Source organism: Trachinotus anak, unplaced genomic scaffold (genome assembly GCF_046630095.1).
Source record: "Trachinotus anak isolate AG129_WGS33_773 ecotype Australia unplaced genomic scaffold, CSIRO_AGI_Tana_v1 ptg000007l, whole genome shotgun sequence".
Lineage (NCBI taxonomy): Eukaryota > Metazoa > Chordata > Actinopteri > Carangiformes > Carangidae > Trachinotus > Trachinotus anak.
Genome location: NW_027273858.1, coordinates 5,692,369 through 5,710,750, shown reverse-complemented (window position 1 = coordinate 5,710,750; position 18,382 = coordinate 5,692,369). Strand labels below are relative to the sequence as shown.

The following is an 18,382-nucleotide window of genomic DNA, read 5'->3' as shown; positions in this document are numbered from 1 at the left end:
CACCGAAGAGTTTAACATCAGGACTGTCCTTTGCTGCCGAATCAAACCTTTGATTAACGCTCAGTCTAACAGTCAGGATTACGTTTCAGACATGTAGGATGTTCAGTGTAGGTAGAGCACTTGTGTTTGTCATCCTCCTGGGGAGGTCAAAGGTCAGGGTCAACTACTCAGCAGATCCCCTGGAGCTTGCACTGATTCAACAAAGCACACACTCACAAAAAAAAAACCCTTGGTCCCTCAAGTTGAAGTGCAGTTTGTCCGATCAACAGGCTGCCGCTCAGCTTATCCTGAGACGTTACAGTTTTTCTATTTTGTGAATGAAAAATATGTGTGGATTCAGGATTCTTTCAGGATACAAAACACAATGCATTCTTTATTAGTGTTTGTGTATGTGTGTTACACTGTGTAACTACACCTGACACTGACAAATAGCCATTGTATTTTGACAGAGCTGGCAGGGGTTCCCATGGAGGTATTTGTGTACAAAGGTGTATGTGTGTGTGTGTGTACGTGTGTGTGCAGGCCTGTAACCAGATCCATAATGAAGGAGCTAGTCCAAGGTGTGTCTGTCTTAACACTGGCCAACACTGGCTGCCTGGTGAGTGTAACCCAATTTCTCTGTGTTTGCCTGGTGGTTAAGATGAGCCTAAGACAGTTTAACATCTCATCACCTATAATAAACCATTAAACGTTACATGGGTGAATTTTCAATCAATCAATTGTTGGGAGAATATGCAAAGGGAAGGGGGAAAAAAGCCCCAAAGCACTTATTACAACAAAAGACAAAGATGAATATGTTATTGCATTTAAAAAGAAGAAAGAGGTTAAAGGTGTTTTTTATGTGCTGAGTAGGACTTTAAGGGAGTTGTGATTTTAACCAAATTGTCCTTGTATATAAAAACACATAATTGCAAGATAAATAGAGAGATAGATACATTTTAAAGCTGCTCTAATCAATATTAACAATGGATTAAATGACTATGTTAATATGAAAAAGATCACTCATATTTACAAACCCACAAAGAGTTATTACATGTGTTTGCTGCACAGAGCATTTTTTAGCACCTGTCAGCTCACTGCTTGGGTTTTATGACCTGCAGCTTTACTGTTTTGAACTACCGTCATTGCTCTCGTTTGCAGCTGTTTTCAGTGAAAAAGCTCTGACAAACCCGCTGTACACTTTCGGTTCACCAAGACACGGTTAGCAGCTAGCAGCTAGCTGGTGAACGCAGTGGAGCATTTCGCAGCTAGGGGGCCTGATATTTCCCTCAGGAGCTGGTGAGGAACAAACCAGAGCTAAGAGGAGAGTGAAAACTGACATTTCATTCACCGGATAGACACAAACACACCTACAAATGAATCATATTATTGCTCTGTGTCTGTTGGTAACACCTAACATGTTGGTAACAAATTAGCTTTTAAACCTGCATTTATAGATACTTTAAACCCGCATTTACTTTTGGCCATTTGGGGCTATAAACTGTACATTTATATATTTATAGATTGAAAAATTGAAAAGTTGAAAAATTGATAAATGGCAGTTGAGAAGTGGAATCTTTGAATGGTGTTGTTGTTGGACTAAATACCATCTGCTATAATTCCTCAAAAATCCTACGTCTTGTGTATCTTTTCCTTTAGAACTTGTAAAACTGGTGTGAATTAGTATTACTTCATCTATGACATCTGAATACTGCGTCATATGACCTGAGCACATTAAAAAATTCCATGAGGCTATATTGGTGGGTGTGGTCATTAAATTGCAGGCTGAGGTGACTGCCTGGTTATCCTTACAAACACAACAGAATAAAATAACTTCACTCCCGAACTGACTTCTTTCACTCCGAACGAACCTCTGTTTCTGCTGCCAGAAGTGTGAAAGGCATCACCTCCTGCCTCTTGCTCTCGTTCCTAAGTGTCTAAACAGCTAATTTAAAAGCTGTAATGAGCTGGAGAGTTCAGGAAAATCTCTCTGCAGTCACGTCAGGTTGGCTGGATCGTGTCATCAGAGGGAACAACCCTCGCTCCATTTAGGTGCCACTGACCTTTTGCTTTATAGCAACAGAGGAAGGTCTTCAAACACACTTCAGTGACCTTAGCAGAGGCTAACAGACAAACTGGTTGACTCAAGGTGTGTCAGCATCTGCAGAACAAAACCAGTTTCTCCCTCTGAAAGAGACAGCCCCCATTTGGACAACATGAGAGCTTCACCAGCAGAAAGATACATTTTCTGCTTCCTCATTAGAAGCCAAACATAACGAAAGTGCTTCTGGCTGGTAAAGTAGAAACACACAAACACAGAGGCTCAAAATTACATTGAAATGAAAGAGACATTGTTTAACTTTAAGATTATGTATAATTTGAGCCTATAGCTATATTGTTTGCAAAAATTTCTAAACTCTGACTCACATGCTCAAAAGTACAACTTGAAAAAACTTTATTAAAAGCTCTAAAGCACAATGTCAAGCACTGGGGTGTGGACGCTGTCAACATATAGCACCTTTAATGGATGCTCTCTTTTAGCATGTTCAAGCACAACACTGAAATTTGTGTGTGTGCATGTCATTATTTATTTTGAGACAGAGCACAGCTGAGAGACTGATGTTGAATTGAGACAGAGATGAAAAGACTGAGAGTCGTCCCACACAATAGGTTTTGTATATTGTCCTGAGGTTTAATCCCTCAGCCTGGAAACCATCATGTTTGTCAGTTGGACACTCAGAGACAAAAGCATAATCAGACTAATTCATTCTCTCACATACTGTGACCCACAGCTGATTGATCTGCCATCTCTGACAATCAAACAGAATGTAATATCAATCATTTGGGAAATGCTGTATATTTATTTGCTTTTGTTCTTTGGTTTAGGTGAGAGGATGGTAAATATGACGCTTAGCTTAGCACAAAGACTGGAAACAGAGGGAAACTGCTAGCATGGACACCTACCAGCACATCTAAAGCTCCTCGACTACCACCTTATACCTCTTTTGTTTAATCCATGTTAAAAAGAAGTGTTTAAGCAAAAAATGTTTTTGTTTCATTTTATTTTACACTGGGTTGTGTGTGACTGTTTCCTGGCTGGGGCCAGTATCTCCCTGAAGTGTCACCCGGTTGGATAATTTCTTCGCTACAGGTGGAAAACTACAGCGCAACAGGTTAAATCTCCAGAAAATCCCAGTCTCTCCTGAACTCCTTCTCTCTCTCATTTTGCTTTGCTCGCTTGTTTCACTCCAAGCCACTTAATCTACTTGTGTGTCCCTGTTTGTCTTTTCACATCCCATCCTCTTGCCGTCCGCATCCCTCATGCTTTCTTGCTCAGCCACTCGTGCACTCTGCCTTAACAAACCAAACAGACCGTCCCTCTCTGCCGCCGTCAATTTATTTTAACCTTGATGTTTTCTGTTCCAGTGGAAAGCTGATAAAAGAAAAACTCCATTAGTTTAATAGGAGGGGAGGGTCAGTGAGTTCCCACTAAAACACTGCAGACACAGACTCAATTTACGCTCCCTCTTTAGCTGATAAGGGTTGTTAAAGGAGAAGTTTTGCTATTGCTATTTCACTCACCGGTCTAGAGGAGACGTTGAGGAAACTTTATTCCTTTATTCACCAAGAGTTGTATCCAGAGGTGGAAAGTAACGCCAGTGTTAACACTTTTCTCTATCACGTATTTTCTTCCACTGGAGTTAGCACGCTCACCAGCTAGCCCCGGCCTGTCTCATGACTTTCCGATAGTGACTCGCTGTAGCTTCCAATCTGCCCTGAAGACGTAGTGCTGCTCAGAGGGCGTATTAAAACCTCTTGTACCATTGAGCTGCCATCACCACCACCAGCTCCTGGCAAGAATCCACGTTTGGCACCATAAAAACTTATTAAGAGCCTCTTTGAAAAAGGTCAGTTGTGGTGTCAGAGCCCTGTGTAGGAGTTTTTTTTTTTTTTTTGTTATTTTTTTAATTCTGGGGAAATTATCTTAGTTCGTGTAGTCATTCATGTGCAGGGCAATACACAGCCATCCATACCACCTGCATGGATGAATAAATGAATATCCAGCAAATTACATGTGAGCCAATAGGAATTGAACAATAATCCAATTTAACATCTGTTCATTTTTTGTTTGAGCACATTCTCTATTTTCCATCCACCCTTTACTTGAATAAAAATATCAATAACACATTATGATAGTGAAAATACTCCACTGCAATTAAAAGTACTGATTAAGTTCATTTCTTAACCGTGGCCATAGTGAATGATGTTGATCCTCAGCTCCTTTCATAACCAATGAGAACGCTGCATTAGTTGCCTCACAATCACTTTTTTGTGTGCATATAAACAGTGTTCTTGCCATTTATAGAGACAAGCACTCAGACAGGTGAGGGCACACACAAACACATAAGGAAACTGCACAAAGACACACACACACACACACACACACACACACACACACACACACTCTCATCATCTCTTTGCTCAAACAAAGCCCAAAACCACTTGTCAAACTGGTAGTTTCGACCAGAGGAATGGATGGGTAGGTGCGGTGGAGGGAGGTGCAGGAAGAGAGAGGGAGGAAGACAGCCTTTAAAAAGCAGATTAAAACAGGTTACACATCTCATTCTAGAGGAAATCACACGCACAAATACACTCAGTGTTTTGGACTATGGCTTCCACCACCTCAGGTGATGTTCTGCCCACAGGCGGCAGGATCTTCACCAGCGTTCCTGACGTGTTCTTCATCCCTGAGTTTGTGAGTTTCACATTTGTTCATTGTTATTTTGATATTTTTTTTGAGGGGGTACCTCTCTCCTCATGGGTATTCGCCTTCTTTCCTGTTTGACACATTGTCCCTTTTAGTCTTCACTTTTACTCTGCTTAACCCAGTCATAGACTAAGATCTCATTCCCTTTTCTTTTATGTGCCTGTTTCCTTCTTGTTCATCCTCCTCATGCACTCAGGTCAACATCATTCAGATTACGATCTTACTTCCTTGCCTCTTCATCATTGCTCCACTGAAGTAAGTCTCAGGCTCAGTTAAGCCTGTCTTGTCTTGTTAAAATGTTCAGTGTTTGATCAGTGGAGCCAACGCAGGGGAGAAGGACCGGCTAACCAACCATGACGAGTTGATAGGTTTGGTTTGGTCTATTAAAGCTGATTAAAGAGCCGGTTAGAGCCCTGTCGGTTAAAACAACTCATTCCTACTCTTCATCTACCTAATGACTGTTGCCACATTAAAATGAGTTTTTATACTGACAGTTGTCCCCGGGACAAACTATTTCCTGTGAAAAATATTTCCATGTGTTTCCGTAACAACGGGAAAACAGCAACCACAGCCCATTTTAGCAAGGGAAACACCTGAAGCTGAGTCTTCTGTTCGTTTATGAGAAGTTCAGTGGTGCAATAATGTCACTGTTGGTAATTTTACAGTCACACCTCGTAAATGTTAATTCTAGGTGTGGCAAAATTGTCCACTTCTTGGCAACACAATGACTGAATGCACATCCATAAATCCAGAGGGATTTAGTGGGAACAGGAGAAAACTTTACAAACTTGAAAGAGAACTTAGAGACTGGATCTCAAAGAGGATACATGTATTTTTAAATGCTATGTTATGTTATGTATGCTATCTTGTGGATTTTAAATATTGTGAATAATATTCCTTTTCTAATCATGCTATTTACAAACATTTGGAATATCACTCTAAAGATGTCTGTAATTCTTAAACGAACTAAAGTATTTACATTCTCAACATTAACTCTTAATATAAGTTTTGTTTCTGTATTCTCATTGAATGCAAAATTCACAGACAATTACAGACTGTCTGCACCTTCTGTACAGGGAACTTGGAAGATTAAATCTGTGTGACACAGGTGGAAAAACAGCTTTAGTTGCAGAGGGAGGTATAAATCCAAAGCAACTGTCAACTCACGTGGTTTACTTGCTGGCTCGGGTCTTTTTTTTGCTGCTGGCTATTATGACTTTTTCATGACACAAAACGAACTGCAGCTCAGGTATGGAAATGTACTGCTAATGTTAACTGGTCAGAGTTTGAATTGTAAATCTAAACCATTACAAATAAAAAAGGGTGGGCAAGGTAACCGGCTGAGGAAGGGCTTGGCAGCTTTTTTTTTTTTTTTGGCAACCGTTCAATGTCATTTTCCTGATGTGGACCTGAATGATGAAGCAATTTCAAACAAATAATGTTCAGATGGAGAAACCAGCAAATAGACACAGATGTTTTTTGATGTCTTTTGGTGGTTTTACAGCCCGCAAAGACAAATGAAACTGACCTCAAAGCTTCTCATAATGCAGAGCGGCCTTTAGAAATGCAGCACTGAAAACGAATGTGAATGAAGGAAATGAAGTGGGCTGCAAACAATGAAACAATACTGTACACGGAGTGCTGTTTGAGTTGGCCATAATTTCACAATAGGTTGGACTGGATTGATTTAAAGGAATACTCCACTGAAAATCAAGCTCGTGACTATAATGATTGCTGCTTATTGGCATGAAAGGGTGGAAACTGTACTCAGCTTGGATTCAGAATAGTTACAATGGATTCCAATGACACATGATTTCTCAAAGCTTTTAAAAACACCAGAAGAAGCTTGTCCTCTCTCTCCAGTAGCAACGTACAACCCCTCTCCATCAGATCTATAGATGTTCCATATGTATCTATGTGTATATCTTCCAAATACCAAAATAACAGGGATTGTTTTGAACATATCAGCAGCAGTGAAGTGGATAACGCTGCAGGAGACATGTGGCCACTTTTTGCAGGGACTCACTTCAAAGGTAGATTTTTTTTATGGAAATTTAATAGGCTACAGGCCAATTCCCCCTTAACCTGGGATAGATATAAATGGATAAGGTTCACCTGGTATGCAGTAAGATAAGTCTGATATGAAGTATAGTAGAGATAAGGTTTATGTAATATTTGCTGATAAGGCTTACCACTACATGGAATATCTTAAAGTAATGTTTGTATATGTGTTCTCACAAACGAACTGTTGCTTCAGGCGTGTGCTCACCTCTGTATCTCATTTTCTCATCGCTCTGTGCTTTAGGTTGTTTTTTAGCTTTCATCACAATCAGATATTTGACTATTGTGGCTTTCTACCATCAAAGGAACACTTATGTAATCATAGAAACTGAAAGGCTGCTACTTAGTTTGACCGGTTGAAAAAGACTGAAATGACTGATTCCGACAGAAGTTTCTATTTTATTTTGTACTTTTCAAAAGCAGAAAACCAGGCAAAATCATCGCTTAAATAAAACATCAGTTTAAAGGATGTTTTCCCTTTGCAAACATTATTAATTAATGGTCATATCCTTATATTATTAGGATATGAAGGATATAATATTACATATTGAAAACATGTGATGTACTAAAACATATTTTGCAGTAGTTCTGAGGATCAGCTAACTGTGGCATTACTTTTAACTTTTATTATTAATTGTTTTGATCACAAGGGAGAGCATAATTTCTCCACTAGTGAGTCGAACATTTTACTTTTCATGTTATGTAGACATAAGCATTTAAACACACAGATCTTCATTCTGCTATCAGCTGATTGAAACATGACGCTTTGTGGGAAAAAAAAGGGCTCATTATCTTGCATTTTATTTTTACCTAACAGCTGGATTTATTTGTTGATGTGCTAAAAGCCGAGCTGCTTTCGATCCAAATGAGGCGCAGAAAGTGTTTGCTCCAGCCACACCTGATACTTGTAGGCTTAATGCTGATTGGTTGAGCTGAAGCACCTGAAAGGGCGGGGGTGGGCTGTGTGTATCCTTTAACAGCCCAACTGTTAAAGCGAGGACACAATAGGCCTGTTTCACAGCAGACATTCTGACCTGTCATAGCAGGAAAAACAAGGTGTTACCAACAACCTGATGAGGAACCTGAACCTGAAGCAGCCGTTAGTTATTTCATCATTACCACCTGTGATTTTCCTACTGTGACACATCACAATGTCACCACTGTGAAAAAAGGGCCTCTCATGACACTGAGAGAAAGTCCCGTTGCACAATAAAAGGAAAAATGTCTTTTCATGTGCCCAGTATTTACAGTATTACAATATTTCAGAGTCTCTCTTATCAGTGAAGTGTGTTTATCAAAGGAGGAGAGGCAAAGATGTGGAAATACACCAGAGAGTGGCAGGAGTGTGTGTGTGTGTGTGTGTGTGTGTGTGTGTGTGTGTGTTTGTGTGTGTATTTTCTGCTTTTCAAATGTATTACCGATGTGGTATTTGAAAGACATGGGCATTTACAAGTCATTAGAGATCAAATGAAATGACACTGTTGAGTTGCATGATGGGAAATGTAGGATCCAACTTTTTTTTTATACTAGAGACAAGATATAAGGAAATCTGCTACATTAATTTTGATCATTCTTTGAAATTCTGCTACAGTCATAAAGAAGGCAGAATACATAAGCAACTGTTTGCAAGTTTGTCACATCAGCTTAGAAGGTGGAGATGTGTCGGTGTTGGGTTCTCTACTTGTTTCAGTGGCCAAAACCATCAGAAGGTTCAGCATTGTGATTTATAGTCAGTGAGATTCAGTCTGTGGTCATCATACAAGAAGAAAACCCTGAGATGTTTGCTGAATATGTAAAAGTTATGAATTTTATTGAACTTTATTGTTTAAATCTCAACACGTCATCTGCTGTTGGCTTGTTGTAGTGCAGTTGCTTTGTTGACCCTCCATCTAAATGAGTACATGACAAGTTATTACAGTTTATCATGAGACTGTAAACTACCTCACCAAAACTACACTTCAAATCCATTTCTCTGTCTCTACCTCTCTCCTGTCCCCCTCCCCCTCCCCCCCACAGGTGTTTGGAGGTTTGGTGTGGATCCTGGTGGCATCGACTCGGATCTTCCCGGACAACCCTCTGGGCTGGGTGATGTTCGTGTCCGTCTTCTGCTTCGTAGTGACAACGCTCTGGTTCTTCATCTTCCTCTGCGGAGCCAATCAGAGCAACATCTGGCCCTCCCTGGTTAGTCACGCCCACCACCAGCTGATTAGCTAATTGGAGAAAATGGTTAACTGCAGATAGAGTGCATAGCCAAAAGTATGTGCACACACCACTGACATGTGATCATCATGTGTGCATGTCAATCCAAACCAAGGCTGCTGACATTGATTACGATAACCTCCACTCTTCCCACATGAGTTTTTAGTGCTGGGTAATGAGGCCTGGCTCGTAGTTCCACATTGTCCCAAATATGTCTCTGTCTGTGTTTTCCTTTTTCCTTCCCACTCCCCTCTCATGTGTCTTTCTTCTTTATGTCTGCCCCCCTCTCTCTGCAGGATGCGGGTTACCATTTTGTGGCTGTGGTTTTCTACCTCAGTGCGTCGGTGGCTCTGGCGTACATCACCCTTGTGAATGGGGTTCGAAGGGTTTTGCCGCCAGTTGATGAAAATCTCAAAATTTACCGACTGGATATTTCTGCAGTGGTATGTTGGCAAACACACACACACACACACACACACACACACACACACACACACACACACACACACACACACACACACACACACACACACACACACACACACCTACAGATCAAACCAATTACTGTATATACAAGGGAAACCACCACAGTATTTTGTGATTACTCCAACTCAAATGAAGTTAAGGAAGAAATTGAAATTTACAAAGCCATAATGTTTGTGACATCATTTCCTGTACAAAGTAGCTTCATAAGTTACTAATGTTTCTCATTTTACTTCCCCTTAAGTATTTTTAAGGCTGAAAAATATCTTTATTATCTTACAGTAATATATATGTTCTGTATCAGCTTGTTCCAGCTTCACTTTGACTAGAAACTAGAGTCACCTTGAGCTATGGGATGTAAGTGTAGGAATATTTCTGGACCAATAGATTTAATGGAAAACTTGGAAAAGTTGCTGCAGCTCTAATACAATCAAAAACATCTCTATTTGTCCTGTTTAAATCTAATCTGTGTCTCCAGGCTTTCGAATGCCTCCGTCCTCCTACCTCAAGGTGATAATCATCCATCTGTGTTTGTGCGTGTTTTCAGGTGATGTCCTACGTGGCCACTCTCTTCTACTTCCTCCACGCCATTTTCTCGGCCATCCGATGGAGGAGGTCCTAAAACAGGACACCAACCACAAGCCGAGAACAGGACGACTGAAAAGAGAAGAAACCAAATAACCAGCTCACTTTTCAACACAGAAGAACTTTATTTTTCTCTCTCTTTTTATCCTCATGTCAGCTTGATGACAAAGAGTACTTTATGCTTTTGAACCAACGTCCCAAAACATTAAATGAATGAATGATTGGAAAACAAGCAGGTTGTTGATAAATGTCACTCTGTCACTCAGATCTGTACATTATAAATCAGAAAGTTCACTTTTTAAACAAACCTGTTGAAGTACAAATTTATTAGTCAAAAATAAATGTGCCATGAGGAAGGAAGATGGGTGTAAATAACTAATTAAAACTGTGATCTAACTGATTCAGGATCATTACATTTTAAGATAGATTTATCAGGACAACCAGATAAATAACGTGTACTGTATTTTTGTCATTAAATAAGAATTACAGATAAAAAAAAACAAACCTTAGTGACTTTGCTGACGAATGACCCCAATTTATTTCTTAAAGGATTGTTCACAGTTTTTTATGAAGAAGTATTACAGATCAATAATGAAGTCACAGTGAACAGTTTGGCTCCAGCTTGTAGTAAACACTTCTACAAATCAAAGAGACATTAAAACATTTCACTAAATACAAGTCGTTCAGTGGCAGAGCTGCTGTGAGTGAACAACTGTACATCTACAATTACTAATAAATCCCGGGAGGCTTGTACCATTCAAACCTGAAGCCTTGAACATCCAAAGGACATGATTATTGATTCCCTGCATGTTTTCGCCATGTTTACTATGAACAAATGGTAAATGTCTAAAGATAAATGGATAAACAGCTCGCCCTCTTGACTGTAAGTCTTTTCTTTCAGTTTCAATATGATGGTTTTATAGTTTATAGTTGTCGTTTTTTTTAAAAGGCTTGGTTTTGATGTAGAGTATGGACGAATGTTTCCACATGCATTTTTATGAGAACTTCCAAAAAATTTCAACATGTAAATATTGAGATGATTTCACTTTATGGTATTTTTGGAATCTGTGATGTGAAATAAATTAATTCCAACATAATGATGTTACTGTTTGTTCAGATGTTGACAGAGTGATCAAAAGTTGTGTGAAGCCATAAAATATCATGGGATGAACTCTGGAACATGTGTGACTGTTTATTTTTCTACAAGATGAAAAGATTATGTGACAAAAGAATGATGTCGACATGTTGTTTTCAGCCATTTATTATCATTTATTTAAAAAAAAAAAGCTAATTATTACAGATGTTTTGCGATAGAATAAGGTTTGTCTCTTTATTTTAAATCATATTACATGTTCGTTTGTACAACATACACCCTTTTTACAGCTTGACCTCATACTGGTTCACATGATTAAAAAAGGTATCAGGCCACTGGAATCTGTCCAGTCACAGCCTAGTAACTTCATTTTAAGTTAAACAAGTATTATGTGCAAAGCATCACAAAGAACACTTATCTTCTCCTGAGCCAGAGTGGACCGACTGATATGGAGCCTTTAAGATATTTGTATCCCTGCTCTCTGCAAAGATAACAGCAGTTTTTTCAAGTTCAAAGTTGTTTTTTTTTGTTCACCCAGGAGCAGCTGAATAAACTGTAAATACAACATTGATATATTATCACTTGATCAAGTTAATATGACAAACCTGTTAGCAAACAGTTGCTTATTTACAGTTGCTTCTCTCCATAACATTAGCATTCATTTGAAGTTATTTTGTTCAAATGGCGAGTCCAAAACTCATCGTCTTTTTAGTTCTGGTTTGGTCTCCACCACCTCCCGAGTGGCGTATCTGGCTCTTTAGCAGCTACATCAGAAAAACCCATTAATCATGAGCGTCTTTATTTTGAAAAGCCTCTGTGTGCAGTACAAGCAGAAGCTGCTGCACAAGTTCATACAACCTAAAGCTCACTGAGCTGTTTCTTTGCTCAACAGTAACGATGAAGATATTTAAGCTGCACAGGTTTTACTGTAGCCTGTGGGCACAAAATTCCTCCGCTGGTTGTTTCAAAATCCTGTCACAGGTGACCAGCACTCATTAAACACCAGGGAGTGCTGGGTGCTGTGAGATGAAGGGTGTGTCCAGTTTGCTCTACGCAGAGGGCTGTTTTGGGAAAGGCATCTCTTACACACAGTAGCAGAACAGGTTTGTGGCTAACTAAGCTTTCTTATAAGGGTCCGACACACCTGCTGCTGCTCCGTTAGTTCAGAGGAGAAGGCCGCCTGCTCGCTGTACACTCTGGGTGAAGGAACAGGCAGAGATGGCTGCATCCACTGCTCAGCCAATGGGGAGCCTGCCCAGCGGACTGGGGATATGCACCACGGCCCCGGATATATTTTACCTGCCCGAACTGGTGAGTGGACAGCTTCAAGAGGACCAAGCAGCTGACCTTGAAGACACTTATGAAGGGATTCTGTCCATTTCTGACATTCAGCAGTCAGTATTTAAAAATGATTCAGTTTTCCTTACTTTGATTTTAAGTATTTTAGATGCAGCTAATTTTACTACAAACAGCCCATACATTTCTTTCATGGCAACAATGAACAATGAATTCTGTTCAAATGGTATATATCTCATTTTAATTGACTAAAACTGGTAGACACAGTATTAACGCTGTTACTTTTAGAGTTAAGATGAACAAATAATCAACTTTTAAAAAAACCTCAAATTGTAAATATATGGCTTTTTTTTAAAAAAAAAAGTCTGGACCCATTATATATGAATATGAATTCACCTGCTACAGCTCGTGTCAGCATGATGTGATGACTTCATGATGCTGGTCTCTAAATAAATGACCAGGATTAGTTTTAATTTTGTAAATCTACCAATAAATATAATGTATAGCTGAAGATTGATTTTAAACCAATTTGTGATGAAACATATTCCTCAAATGGGAGGAGCGCCCACATTCACATCTCACATTTCACCCATATTGTATCTGCGCTACTAAGCTAAGAAAGAATGCGGCCAACTCTTCATCTCCCCGGATGATGACAAAAGATAGAAACTGCTCATATAACTGCGCAGAGGAGGTGTTTCAGTTTATACAGTATGTCTGCTTATTTGAGCTTTTATCCAAGGGAGGGGCTGTGATGAGGACGTCTGCTCCATGTCACTAACTCCCTGCTTCTCTATGCACTGAGTAGTTGCAGAGCTGCATGAAAACAGGCAGTGAATCTGCATATATTGTAATGTCCACACGACTAAAGAGAGGCAAAAAGATAAAAATAAAATAAAAAAATAAAAAAATCTTCGAGACTTTTGTGAAAGTTTGCTCTGTTCGCCACAATGTGTAAAAAAGCTCAGATAGATGTTTTTACTGGCTCTGTGGAGTCTTTTAGATATTCGTGTGTTTGTGTGTGTGTGTGTGTGTGTGTGTGTGTGTACAGTTTCACAGCCACAACTCTTTCTGCTGGACAGTTTGATTTCTATGCTTAGGAGCCTGTTGTCAGTTTACTTTCACCAATGATCTCTTTTGACGGTTCACTTCCTCCAGCTGCAGTGGGCTTTATGTGACGATGATACTATTTTCACTATATTTGGAAAATATGCTGCAAAAAATATCAAGTAATTCAATCCGCCATGGGGAAAGCAAGAAAAAAAAATGCAAACAATCTTATTTTACTTCCATCAAATTTTCTAGAGACGTATGTGGGGAATGGATGAAATTATTTCACTCTAATGATAATTGAATGTGACAGACATTTCTGCAGTGTATATCTCATAATGTTGAATAGATCAGGTGTGTACAGTATTTTCGTGTACTTACATGTGAATGGAAGGGGCGTGCAGTGATCTGACTTTGACCGGCATACAGTTACTGTATGTTATATAGTCTTTCCTCTCTGCCTTTCCTCTCCTCTCACTAAACCAGGGGCCAGGTGAAGCTGATTCACTGCACCTGTGTTGAACGCTGAAGCACTGATTTGATGAAACAGCTGAAAGACAAGAGGTCCCAATAACACAAAGCTATGTGGTCATTTAACTCAGGTTGATACAGTTAGAGTTCAGCCCAGTTTTGAGGGTTAGGGTTGCTTTTGTTCTGCAAATCACAATTTGAATTCTGGTGTGAATGTGTATTCTGTTCTGTCTTCAGTTAGTGTTGTGCCTTATACAGTTTGCAACACTTAAATATCTTGCCTTTGTATTGTGAGTGAATGTTTAGAGTTATCACATTAATCATCAGTGAGTCGGAGCAGTTCACCCTCTGCAGATACTGTGCTCTGGTTATTTTGTGGTGCAGCAGTAAAGCTCTAAAGTGAATCCGGCCGATGATTTTCATTGTGTGGTCATATCTTTTTAAAAAGCTTCAGGCAGGTTTGAGGTATTTTAAATATGAGACATGACATAGGAGTACTTATTGTTCTGTTCAGAAGGTAAACAGTCTGAAACATTAAAGGAGCCCTGTGGACATTTGTATTATGTCTACATTCAGTGTTAGTCACCAGAACTCATTGTATGTATCCTCGCAACCTAGAAATTGCTTTTATATTTTAACAGTAAATACATTATGAAGGAAACAAAATTACGACAGGATTACATTTTCTATTAGCGTAATGCAGATCTGTTGTTAGCTCAGTCGGGTACGACACAACATATGACACTTCCAGAGAGTTCAGACTGTACGGATGTGGTTAGCACTGTATCTAAAACAACCTGACAGACTAAACACCACCCGGGCTGAACTCAGAGTAAAGTACACAACTCACAGAAAGTAAAGAGAAGTGTTTGTTCAGTCAACATGAAGAGAGATGTGATCTTGTTGATTCCTTATTCACAGGCTGTATTTTTACAAAATGTTCATGTCTCGTTTTGACTTTGAATTCACATTTTATGACTTTGGTCCAGTTTTGATTTTTGCTTTTATACGCTGTTTCCTGTTCTTTGTAAATTTGGTTTGCTGATTCTTGGTCAGCTCATACCTGTAGCTCGAAATCTTTACTTGGATTAATTAAAAATTCAAGCTTTGAATTACATAAAACATAAATCCAGTGATTGTTCCTTTTCCTAACAGTATTTGATCCCTGTGTAGCTTTGCAACACAGCCTGCATCGGGTTATGTTTAATCAGAAAACACAGGTGACCTATCACACCCTGTCCAAGTCTAAATAATGGTTCTGAAGGATGACTTCACAGCAATGGGAGCCAACACTTGGATCAATCTTTTCACCATTTATCATCGTGACAGTTATCATCACTGCACACTTCATGCTGCTGAACTGTCATGGCCGAGGGGTTTTCTATTAGGTGATCACAGCTCAGGCCAGTTATGCACGCAGGCCGTTTTGGGGAGAAAATCCCGTCTAAGGAGCAGAAACCAGAGTATCCAGACACGTTTCTGCTGCTGGTAGGATTTCATGTCTTCAGCGTGTCAGTGCGCTGCAAAAAATGTTCATCTTAGAAAGTCACGTCTGACTGAGTGAAGGATTCAGCGGGTGCTGTAAGATAGTGTCACAGTGGGACAAAGGGAATGAGGGATTTCAGGTGGACAAACAGGGGAGAGGATAGAGGAGTGGGACAGAGGTATTGACTCGAGACTGTGTTTGTTTTATTTTATTTGGTACACCAGGCGGGTGGAGTTTGGTTTGACTCAACAGTGAGAAACAGATTGAAAATATTTGTGAGTCTGAAATTTTGCTTCGTAGCTGCACTTTGTGATTCACAGCTTTCCCAACGCTGCTCTCACACAACATCTCTTCTTTACTATATCTACTGTATATTATCTACATTTTATCATTTTTTCTTTTGAGCAGCTCATCATACAGACTTCCAGCTGGAGACTTTCCCCCCTTCTTTTTCATTCAGACTTTAAATTACGGAGCACATTTTGAACATTTAAAGCCTGTTCTCAGTTTTTTGATGATCTTTTTCCAGTTTTTCAATAATCACTGTGGAGCTTTATGACTTCCCGCTGACTTCATCCGACTCAGTCAGAGACTCTCTCAACTTTTCAGACAAGAAACCTATTTTCAAGCTGCTCTCAGTTTCTCAGCCTGCTCTCACACAATCACAGTATTCAGTCATGGTGCGTCCAATGATGAAGTAATTTTCAAATTTTAAAGGGATGCTTTAAATTAAATGCTCAGCTCCACCTGTTTTCACTGTATCAACTTCCTGTTTCTCCTTTTACAAACACACGGGTTGTCGGAGCTGCTGCAGGTCGTGGAGGCAGATGTCTTTTTGCTTGCACGAGGGTGGACTCTCAACTTATTCTCGAAACTAAATTATCTAATTTCAACCTCTGGTCTTTTGCTTTGTGTCTCTGGAAGGATGTTTGGTTTATACACAACTTGTAAAAGGGCCATTCTGTCGCCTACAGGTTTAAGCTGTGTACCATGTGTAATCATCTTGGCCCCAGATTTCCTGTTTTATCTCTCAACAACAAAGCAAAACAAACATGCCCCAAACTACAACCTTAATCTCAGAGGAAAAGAGGCACTTCACTGATTTCACACATAAGGGCATTAGTACATTTTTCTAAAAGCAGTTTTGTATGACATGATGTCTGAGTGCATCTAAAGGAAAAAGTGTTTGCAGCTATAATGTTTATGCCTCCTCCGCTCTGCAGGTGTTTGGTGGTTTGGTTTGGATCCTGGTAGCCTCGACCCACGTGGACCCACCAAACCCTCTGGGCTGGGTGATGTTCGTCTCTGTCTTCTGCTTCGTCCTGACCTTCCTCTGGATGATCATCTTCGCTGCCGGCGGCCATAAGAACAGCTCTGCCTGGGCTGCCGCGGTAAGAGAGAGAGGGAGAAGTAAGGAGAGTGGTTGGCTGTGGTCTTGTTATTAATTAATATTTCTGTTTAACCTTTGTGTGTGTCCAGGACTTTGCCTACCACGGCCTGGCAGCGTTCTTCTACCTCAGTGCAGGTGTGATTTTGGCTTTCATCACCTTCCTGAAGAAATTGGACACATTGAGAATCTACCAGATTGACATCGCTGCGGTGGTGAGAGCTGATCTCAGGACAGTGTCAACAACTGTTCATTTGTGCAGTACCTACAGAAAAACTCACTCCTGAAGGCTTTTTACTGTTTTACTTACCCCTCTGAAAAACTAAAGGCATCAAATTGGCGAGATGCCAAAATAACACTAAGTCTCTTCCAGCGGCTTTTAAAAGAAAAGTTCAATACGCTAATTTGAGTTAGATGAGAAGATTGATGTCATTCTCATGTCTGTTTGATACCTTTAGCACATACTTTCACAACATCAAATGACTCCTTTAAAAGAAGGTAACGTGAAGCAGCAGTTCATTTTTGTTCATCTGGGTTTGTGCGGCAGGTGTTCGCCTACGTGGCCATGCTCCTCTACTTCATCCACGCCATCCTCTCCGCCATCCGATGGAAAAACTTCTGAAGAGCGACGCTGAACCTGTGTGTCCAAGAAGTCCTGCGCCTCCCTCGTGTCTGCTCAGATTCATAACGAAGGATTTCAGCCCCATTGTGGGACATTTAATAATGTTCAGTGAAGGTTGAGTGGGTGGAGATTTGTGAAAAAGAGCAAAGAAGAAGAGAAAACATTTAAAACATGCAGGCAAAAAGTGAACACTAGAAACACACGAAGAGCTGGAAACTCGAAATGTCATCCTGCGTGTTCTTATGAAAACGAAAGACATGAATGGTTTTTCAATTTAAAGTCTAAAACAGCTCAGCGTATTCTTATTATTACCCTGCAATATTTTGAGCCACTGGTCATTGATTACATGAGAGAAGGTGTCCTATTTACCCCTCTGTTCCTCCGCAGTGACTGTAAAGATTTAGCTGTAAAACACTTCTCAAATGACAGTTTTTAGATTATTTTTTTTTTGTAATTAATACATTTTTCTTTATCATATAGAATTAACACCAGCAAATTACCAGTACTTTAAAGATGGTGAAGTGTATTTTTATAGGTAAAAGACCTCCAGTTGAAATTTGTATACAGTAGATAAATACGTTTTTGTATTCTGAAGATTAAAACAAGATGTAGATGGAAACCCTGCTGTGTCCCTGTGTCATTTACTCCATTTCCCCCCTGATTTAGACAAATTCATTCACAGATCCACGTTGATTTACACGCAAAATTCCTTTTTTTTTTGTCCATATGACAGAGAAACCCTGGCCACTGCAGTAAAGACTGAGTCTAAATGGTATGCACCCCACCCCGAACACAGCTGTAAACTTACCTACTGCCCCTCATGCCTGGAGGCAACTAGGGCAGCAGCAATGGATCTCCACTCCTATTTCCCATGCCAGAGTCCTCACAGTACCCCAGGTTAA

At 39.9% G+C, this 18,382-nt stretch overlaps 2 protein-coding genes across 3 annotated transcripts; both read left to right on the top strand.

The window, feature by feature from the left end:
* The first annotated feature begins 4,542 nt into the window (after positions 1-4,542).
* Positions 4,543-11,254, top strand: LOC139622630 (myelin and lymphocyte protein-like). Its single transcript, XM_071480054.1, has 4 exons — positions 4,543-4,735; positions 8,825-8,989; positions 9,304-9,450; positions 10,038-11,254. Exons 1-4 carry the CDS (start codon positions 4,649-4,651, stop codon positions 10,110-10,112), a joined length of 474 nt encoding a protein of 157 aa, XP_071336155.1. The 5' UTR covers positions 4,543-4,648; the 3' UTR covers positions 10,113-11,254.
* Positions 11,255-12,198: 944 nt separating this feature from the next.
* Positions 12,199-18,102, top strand: LOC139622629 (myelin and lymphocyte protein-like). 2 transcript variants are annotated; one of them, XM_071480053.1, is made up of 4 exons: positions 12,199-12,479; positions 16,695-16,862; positions 16,951-17,073; positions 17,406-18,102. In XM_071480053.1, the coding sequence occupies exons 1-4, from the start codon at positions 12,387-12,389 to the stop codon at positions 17,478-17,480; spliced, it is 459 nt and encodes a 152-aa protein (XP_071336154.1). In that variant the 5' UTR covers positions 12,199-12,386; the 3' UTR covers positions 17,481-18,102. The 2 variants fall into 2 exon arrangements, with proteins under 2 accessions (XP_071336154.1, XP_071336153.1); XM_071480052.1 differs by having other exon boundaries at positions 12,241-12,479; positions 16,951-16,996; positions 17,406-17,737.
* The last annotated feature ends 280 nt before the right edge of the window (positions 18,103-18,382 follow it).